The sequence below is a fragment of the Taudactylus pleione genome, unplaced genomic scaffold (assembly GCF_031769625.1).
Source record: "Taudactylus pleione unplaced genomic scaffold, aTauple2 ptg000266l, whole genome shotgun sequence".
Lineage (NCBI taxonomy): Eukaryota > Metazoa > Chordata > Amphibia > Anura > Myobatrachidae > Taudactylus > Taudactylus pleione.
This window is the reverse complement of record NW_028284668.1, coordinates 2706805-2716583: the sequence shown is the minus strand read 5'-3', so window position 1 is coordinate 2716583 and position 9779 is coordinate 2706805. Positions and strand designations below refer to the sequence as shown.

Below are 9779 nucleotides of genomic sequence, written 5' to 3'. Positions count from 1 at the left end.
TATAAGGGCTGTACACTGCAGACTTTACCCCATTGTATTCATATAAGTACTGTGCGCTGTTTGGGGCATTGCTGACTTTTTACATAGACCACAAACATTTTTAAAGTTTAATAAACAGCCATCCTGTCTGCCACTGCAGTACCCCTCTTGTTTCCTAGATGTGCCATGTTGGAAGTCGCACTGCCACAGCCAGAGCCGGATTTAGACCTCGTGGGGCCCTAGGCAAGATACTAGTTTGGGGCCCCCTCCCTCAAACAATCCATAGCACTATATGTGAGTTCCTGATTCATGACCTTACATCATTTTTTTGTTTTTCCTCCTTATAGTCAACTTTTTAAAGCTTTAAACATTACGGACATTAAAACATTAAAACTGAAAATGAAAACACAGTGCAAAAATAATGTGCATATATAATACAAAATAATGTATTTAAACTTTTAATGCCTGATGTCATAGATAGTGCAAACAATGTAGTACAAAATAATTTATATTAACTTTGATTACCTGATATCAGAGAAAATGCAAACAGTGGGGGGAATTCAATTCAGTGCGATGTTGAATAGCGACGGGAGGGAGCTCCCGAAGCTATTCAATACACAGCGCTGTTTGGACGGGAAAAGAATTTCATCTTGCACCCCCCTGGGGATACGAGGAGAAATCCGACAAAAGTGACGGGCGCGCTGCTGTTTTACTGCTTAGCCTGGCGCTAATAACCACGCGCTTGGCACTTTAGTCAGAGAATGCTGGCTCTTGCGTCTTAACACCCTTGTTAAGTTGCAAGAACTGGGATTCTCCGACATATCAGCACACTGAATTGAATAGCTCCTGGAGCTCCCTCCTGGCGCTATTCAATTTGCGGTGAATTGAATTCCCCCCAATGTTTATAATACAAAATAATGTATTATTAACGTTTAGTGCCTACTCGAAAAAATCAAGGTTATACCAAATAAATACATTTTTTAACTCCTTATATAAAAAAAAGTGCAAATGGCTTTCAATGCCTTATATCAGAAAGTGCAAACAATGTTAACCAAATCTTTTTTTTTTACTTTTAACACTTGACATAAAACACTCTTCAAACAATCTTTTGACAAATTTAGTTATATTAACTTTTAATACCTGATATCAAAGTGCAAACAATGTAACTAAAAAAAAAAATCCCTGATCACTATACAGTTATACTTTCTTTTCGCAAATTTAGTATCACTTTAACTTTACAAATATTGCTACAGTTTTACTCTGCGTGTTTTTTTTTTTGCAAAAGCATCCACTAGGTCATTGAAGTCCAGTTGTTTAACAAGACCTGATTCCACCGCCATCAAAGATAGTGCTGATAGACGATCTTGGCCCATGGTGGTTCTCCTTTCATTTTTAATTCGTTTTAGACAGGAAAATGACCTCTCTCCACTGGCATTAGCAATAGGCATACATAAAAATATACGTAACATGGTTTCTGTATTGGGAAATGTATTCTGGAGATCATGGTCAATTATATACTGCCTCATTGCCAATGGGTTATCCTCCTGAGGCAACATTGAAGAAAATTGGATAAATTCTTCAGTAAAACTTTCTTCAAGATCATCTGGGTAACTGCTTTGCAGATTATCTGCCACACTGCGCAGCTCATTTATGGGTATTCCAGCTGATGGTTTAAGAATCGCAAATCGCCTATTGATGTTTTTGTAGGACTTGTTTCGTTTCTTCAGCTCCACAAGAAGACGATCTATTATTATATTGATGGTATCGAAAATGAATTTTTCTCTTGCTGAAATATGCGGTTCATCATCATTCTTTTCCTCATCATGAAAAGGTTTCCGTTTTTTTGAGCGCTTTCCTTCACCTGGATAAGAATGGTTGGGTGTCATTTCTTTAGCTTCAATTTCAAAACTGTCAAAAGAATCTCTAATTTTTTTAACATATTCCTCCAGTGAACTGTAGAGATTCACAACTTCGTCGATACAAACATTTATTTTTTGCAAAGTCTTACTTGTTGCATCCAACCTTTCAAGAATGTTTCCCCATACAACAAGCAAGATAGCTGTTTCAAAAGCATGAAGTTGCTTTTCCAGAGCTTTTGCTTCTCCTCGAGCATTCGCAGGTTGTTGTTCTGAGTCCTTCAATTCATTGAGTGCATCACCAACATACTTGTAGCCTCTTCTTAATGCTTTTGTAGCATCAGCACGAGCTGACCATCTTGTGCTTGACAATCTTTTTAGGGAAAGGTGTCCAGATGCTTTGCTGAGATGTTTAGTGAGTATTTCCCATCAATGAGTTGATGAACAAAAAAAGGTATAAAGACACTCCAAAAAATTAAAGAATGATACAGCTGTTACACAAGAATCAGCAGCACATGCTCCCACTAGATTGAGTGAGTGAGCAGAACAAGGTACATACAGTGCTAAAGGATTGATTGCACAAATTCTTGCTTGCAATCCATTGTATTTGCCAGACATATTGCTGGCATTGTCATAGCTTTGTCCTCGACAGTTGCAAATGTCAATATTTTTATCAGAAAGCACTGATAGTAAAGTGCTTTCAAGGTGCTCTCCAGTATGGGAATGTATTGCCACAAATCCTAAAAATCGTTCTACTGGTCCATCTTTGTTCACATATCTCACAACTATTGCTAGTTGATCAGCATGACTAAGATCCGGAGTGGAGTCCACAATAACAGAATAATATTTGGCCCTTTTGAGCTCTTTGACTATTGTATCCAAAACTTTAGCTCCCATAAGGTCAATAAATTCCTCCACTGTGGTTGAGGACATGTAATTACTTACTCCACTTCCTGCTCCTCCATATTGCTTGATATGATTTTCAAGAAACGGATCAAATTGGGCAATCAGTTCTAGGCACCCAAGAAAACATCCATTCTGTGGAGAACCAAATAGCTCATCATTCCCACGAAAGGGTAAACCACGTTCACCTAGGAACTTGATAACGGCAACAACTCTCTTTAAAACTTCTCTCCAGTAGTTCTGTTCTTTATCCATTTGTAAAGCAAGGGCATGGTCTATCCGGCAACTATGTTTGGCTCTTTGTGTGAACTTCATTACACAACTGCGATGATAACTTGATGTTTCATGCTCCTTAAACCGTGATCCAGCATTTTTCCAATCATTAAATCCAGCTGTTGCAAGGGCATGTGATGTACTGCTGTACAGTTTACAAGGGATGCAAAATACAGTGCCTTTTGATTCGGAGTATATAAGCCAATCGCGGTGAACACTTTCACCATTAATCTTTTTTCTCCAAAAAAGATCTGGATTCAGAAGTCGTGTACATCAGAATAGTTTCTCCTGGATGCTGAAAAATCTGACAAAGTATTTTTTAATGGGTTGCGGGTAAAATATTCTCTCATGGGTTCTGTAATGTTATTACCCAGTCCCCAGTCGGCGGGATCATGAGAATAACTTACAATTATATCATCTGCCGTAGATTTTTTGGTTGTATCTTGTGATCCTGACAAGGTGGTAGATGATTTCTGAATGCTCACGGTCTGAACATCTGTAATTTCTTCAATGAAAGCAAAAGATGTCTGTTGTACATCTGCTGCTTCTATGTCATGGGATGTTCCAGACTGAAGGCTTGTGGTATTGGAGGTTTCCTCTGAGTAGGGAGAGCAAACATCCTGCTGCACACCTGCATCCATGTCTGCAGTGATACTGCACTGAGAAGTTCCTGGTGCATCAAGTTCAGGTTCAAGTTCAGGATCCTTAGAAGAGACTGTAGGAATCTTCGGACTTATGAAACACTGCATAAATTTTTGTTGTTTCAGTGCTTCCTTCTCCACCTCTTTCTTCTTCTTTCGTTTAGCAGATCCAGATGCATGGTTATACATCCTGATTGATGGAGAAATCAAAGCAATATTTCAATAGGAAAGGGTAATAGCAATCAAATTACACATTCCATTTCCCTACTGAAAATGCCATCATGATGGATTAATCAAAATTCAAACAGAACATGAAAGTTACTAATCCTGCACAATATATAATTATATAATGTACATTTACCTCTCACATTGTACCCAACTCAATAAATTGCCATTGTTACCGCCATTCATAAATAAAGAAGAAATGACATACTGATGGTTCCTGGACAACACTGATCAACTCTGCTAAATATTTTACAATACAGGCTCTCAAACTCGGTCCTCAGGAAACCAAACAATTTATGTTTTCCGGCTTTCCTCACAGGATCACAAGTGAAATAATTAGCTCCACCTATGGCTCTTTTAAAATAAGTCTATGAGTAATGACTACACCTGTGCACCTGCTAGGTGACCTGGAAAGTGTGACTTGTTTTGGGTCCTGAAGACTGAGTTTGATAACCACTGTCTTACAATTTCCAAACAGAGTACAGCACTTTCCCTACCAGGAAAAGCTGTTGTCTAATGGTGCGTACACATGGGACGAACAGTCGGCGATTACATTATAGCTGACTGATCTCCATGCCTTCCTGGTGTGCTGGATGATCGATATCACTCATCCAGCACACCATCAACGACGGCCCAGCGACCCACTCCCTATGTAACCTGGATGATATCGTCCAGGTTGGCCTGCATGCATGGCCGATGGACAATATTGTTATCGTCCATACGTGCCCGCACATCACTGCTTGTTTGAGGGTTGGAAGGTACAAAAAAATGAACAATCTGAACGATAACAATATGAACTATATCGTTATCATTCATATCGTTCATTAAAATCGGACCGTGTGTACACACGATAACTACAAGCCCCTGCAAAGTCCAAACACCATGTATAAACATAAATACATTTTTGTTCTTTCACATAAAGAATTCTCTACACATACAGAAATACATATAACAGTAAAAGACTATGGGGTCTATGTAATAATAATCACGGTACTTCTGTGATTATTATGTACCCAACTCACAAGGGATTTTTTATATTTTAATGAAAATATACCCACTATGTACAAAGAACACGCAGGGACAGTGGTTGCGGTAACCGCTGTCCCTGCGAGTTATATACCCGGCAAATTGCAGAAGTTTTTCACAGAAGTGACAAGTGCAGTGCCAACTTCCGGGACCGGCTGGGGACTGCGGGGGAGAGATCTAAAGATCTCCCTCCTGCCCCTCGTGCCTCCATAGGCTTACAGTAGTTTACACCATCTGAAGTTAGTGTAAACTACTGGGGCTAAACACCAAAAAGCTTAGCTATTTGGAGTTTAGTACATAGGGGTCAGATCGTAGTTCCCATTGATAATAATGGGGACTGCAATCTGCAGCGCTAATTAGCACTTTGCCAGATATTAATGTGAAATCTCCTGCATTGTGCTTTTATTACATAGGTACTTTACATAAAATTATGCAGAAACTGCCATTTCTGTATAATTTTATATAACAGAATGATACATAGGCCCCATGTGTTTTGTGCTTAAGTTAGGTATGTTAAGATGCATCTGGGACAGGATAAGATGTAAGCTCTCAAAAGCAGGGCCCTGTTCCCTCATGTGCTTTTCCTTCATTTACTTATACTATCATATACGCCACACCCCCTTGGTCTCAGCTACCCTGATGCAGGTACATTTATAAAGTTTTTCCTTGTCCTGCTACAGTATGTGTTCTTGTAAGGGTGCTGCAGAACCCTTGAGGCACCACACAAATAAATAAAGGTATATATATATATATATATATATATAATCCAATGACCAGCGGCACTCTCCTGACCAGGCCAGCGGCACTCTACTCACACATAAATAATTACCGATGCCCTCTGTAGGCATATATATATATATATCACAGTTAAGGAAATGAGGCGGCACTCCTGCGGTTAATATCCAAAATACTTGTATTTAAGTGTGCAAATCCATCAAAGACATGGATATTAACCCCAGGAGTGCCACCTCATTTCCTTAACTGTGTGGGGCTGTTATGCTTTTGCTATAGGAATCTGCTGTATGTTTACATGTAGGAGGGCACCTTATCTTTTCTCCATCACCCTGAGTGCCGAACAATTGTATGTATATATGTATATATATATATATATATATATATATATATATATATATATAGTTCGGGTTGGTCCACACTCACGTCCTCATAGTTAAATTGCTGGGGTAGCTTACCCAAAAGGAAGTCCAAAAACCACCCATAAAGAACAAAAATATGCAAAAAATGGGGTGCACTCACCAGTCTTCCAATAAAATCCTTTATTTAAATGTTACATAGCAGCAGGTATCATAGTATGTCGATGTTTCGGTCCCAAGTGTGGACCTTTGTCAAGATGTATTACAAAGTACTGACAACCCATTTATACCTTCACAGTACACAGAAACACCACCCACTCTAATTACTAAACCCACCCCTAATTAACAAGTATAACATAGAAACAGACTATAAGCATAAAAACAATACCTGATCTGATGGGTACACACCTTATATATCACATATTAATCTAGCATAAGTATATCCAAGGCATATATACACTTTAGAGTCAATGACAATAACCTGATGCCGCTGTAGAGCGTGGTTAAGCTGTCCAGTCGCGTGCGTTCCACCTAGGAAACACTTCCGGTCGGTGGAGCGCATATCCGGCTGAGGTGTAGTCATAGAAACACAGCATACAAAATAATGCAAGAAGTCACCTGACCACCGCGGCATGTTACACCCACACAACATTAAAGTATAGGGGATGACAATGTGCGTTCCACCAAAGGAAAACTTCCTATCGGTGAGACACAATGCCCATCCCATTATCACCAAGGCAACGATATAAACAATGAAGATAGTGATCCATAGTGCTTTCAGGTATCAAACAACTGTGCAAACATCCTATATTGAAAAATATTATACAAACAACACATCAAAGTAAAACTTAATATCACAGGCTAAATATAGCACTATAGGCAAAAGTTGATAAATAACATGCCCTATTCATTATAAGCCACATAGAAAAAAGACCGCAAAAAATAATGAAAAAAATGAAAAAAATACAAAATGTTAATGAAAAATATTTAAAATAAAGAAAAACGTATATCCATTGAAAAATATATTAGCAACAATCCAAGGTGGTGCACCCCAAAGAGAACCAAATTTATTATAAAAAAATACCATAATGTATTGCCTCATTGAGGCCCCGAGGCCAAATGGTGTCAAGTTTGTTAATCCAAACGGCTTCTCTCTTTAAGAGCATTTTCGCTCGATCGCCTCCTCTTCGGGGTGGTGGCACCCAATCGATGATCACACATTTGAGCGATGCTAACAAATGATGGGCTTCAAGAAAGTGCCTGGCTACTGGTTTATCGGAATCCATATTCACTAATGCACTGCGAATAGAAGACCTGTGATTCGCCATGCGTTCTCGAAAAGGGCGAATAGTCTTCCCAACATACACCTTTGAGCATGGACAAGTCAAGATATATATCACATGGTCTGTAGTACATGTAACCCGATGTTGAATCTTGATTCTTCGCCCTGTGTGGGGGTGATGGAATCCTTCCCCTATAGACATGCTCCTGCATGTGGTACAGTTGGCGCATCTGAAGCAACCGGTTTTTTGATGTGATAACCATGTTGAGCTGTCCCTCATAGGATTCAAATCTGGACGCATCAATATGTCCTTCAGATTGCGACCACGTCTGTAACTAATTAGCGGTCTATTTGGTAATTTATTACCCAAATTCGGGTCTGAAGAAACCAAGTGCCAGTGCTTGTTAATGGCTTTACGAATGTCCGTATCCGCTGTGTCATAGGTAGTCGTGATGACAAAAGGATTCTGGGGCCTTTTCTTCTTAGCAGTTTTTTTATCACCAGTCAAAAAGATGTTTTGTGCCCTAGCTAGGCATTTATCAATGGTTGGTTTGTTGTAGCCTCTTTCCAGAAATCTTAGTTTCATATCTTCAACCTGAGATAGTGAATTCAATGAATCCGAATTATTACGGAACACTCTCAAAAATTGAGACACTGGTAAGCTCCGTTTTAGAGATTCTGGATGGTGGCTCTTGAAAAATAATAATGTGTTGCGATCTGTAGATTTTCTATATAGCTTATAACCATACCCAGAGCTGGTGGCATAAATGGTAATATCTAGAAAATCTATCTGTACCTTACTGTACTGCATTGTGAACCTAATAGGTGAATCAATTTGATTAAGAACCTGTATCATCTCAAGTAGAGCTTCTTCAGCTCCACACCAGATTAAAAATACATCATCAATATATCGACGGTAAAAAGCGATACTATCTCCAAACGGTGGCAGGATGTGAGTATTCTCATTTCTGTCCATATATAAATTGGCATATGCCGGGGCGATGTTACTACCCATTGGCGTACCGGCCGTTTGGAGATAGTATCGCTCACCATATCGAAAATAATTACACGTTAGTGATAGTTCCAAAAGACTCATCAGAAATTCAACTGGTGGCATACCATCATGACTTTTAGTTAAAGCATCCCTGACTGTAGAGATGCCTCCTATGTGTGGTATTACAGTATATAAGGATGAAACATCCATGGTTACCAAAATACCATTATTTAGTGGAGGTAGGACCTTTATTTGATCGATCAGATCCTGAGTATCCTTTAAGTAACTATCTATACAAACCACCGCCTTCTGTAAAAATATATCGACATATTGTGCAACTGGTGAAAATAGTGAGTTACGGGCTGAGATTATGGGACGCCCAGGCGGCTTATCCAAAGTCTTATGGATTTTGGGAAGTAGGTATAGAATAGGACAAATAGGAACATCGGTTTTCAAAAAACCTACAGTGTCACTATCTATCCAACAGTTGGATAGAGCCAAAGATAACAGTGAATCCAATCTACTCTTAAAGCCCAACATAGGATCCCCCTGTAGTATTCGATAGGTGTTGTTATCACTTAGTTGTCTTAATGCTTCAGCATCATAATCTCTAGTATCAAGTACCACTACTGCTCCACCCTTATCAGCCGATCTAATGGTGATAGAGGTATTGTTTTTCAAAGCTTTGAGAGAAGCTCTCTCTGCTGATGTCAAATTGTATCTAACTCTAGTTTGCTGTTCGATAGATTCACGCACAGTATGATCCAACAATATATTAAAAGTTTTAATGCTGGGGTTTTGAGATGGTGGATCAAATGTACTTTTTTTCTTTAATTTAGTAATCATATTTTGTTCTCCCGTGTCATCTTTGAACTTCTCTTTTAATCTAAGTTTGCGATTCAATTTGTATCTATCAATAGACCATCTAAAGTCATTGAATCTGGTGGTGGGGACAAAAGAAAGTCCTTTAGATAAGAGACTCATCTCTGAACTACTTAGGATATGGTGGGATAAATTAATTACCGCCCCCTCTGTGTTTTTACTTGGGTCACTTTTTTCTTTCCTTTTGAATTTGCCCCGCCTTGGGTGGGGTCTTCTACGTTTAAAGGAAACGTGCCTACTTGAGACCTTGTATTGGCCCTTGGTAGAGGTGGTCTTGAATTGACCTGAGGATCTGAAGAATCGTGGTCAGAGGAAGTGTAACTCTCCAAATGAGATGGTTGAATACGAAATCTTTGATTTCTAAACCTCTGAGAGTAATTATCGTTCCCAGTCAACCATCGATAAACACGATGATCTTGATAATCTCATGAAACCTTTTCTAATTTGGCTCGTTTAAATTATATTAGATCCTTGCGATATTTGTCTACCTGTTGTTTTAATTTATCTAGCCACTGTTCTGTACTATCATTCTGTAAAACATTAAGTACCACAGGACGAAGAGCAGCAATATCTGTCCTGACTTTCTTTAAATCCACCCCCACCTCTTCAATGACCAATAATAACAAA

The 9779-nt window shown here is 39.0% G+C and overlaps 1 protein-coding gene across 1 annotated transcript; it reads right to left on the bottom strand.

The window, feature by feature from the left end:
- Nucleotides 1-1226: 1226 nt before the first annotated feature.
- On the bottom strand, nt 1227-3841 carry LOC148513939 (zinc finger MYM-type protein 1-like). Its single transcript, XM_088481201.1, has 3 exons — nt 3382-3841; nt 2395-3130; nt 1227-2208 (listed from the first exon to the last, which is right to left on the bottom strand). The coding sequence occupies exons 1-3, from the start codon at nt 3839-3841 to the stop codon at nt 1227-1229; spliced, it is 2178 nt and encodes a 725-aa protein (XP_088337327.1).
- Nucleotides 3842-9779: the final 5938 nt, after the last annotated feature.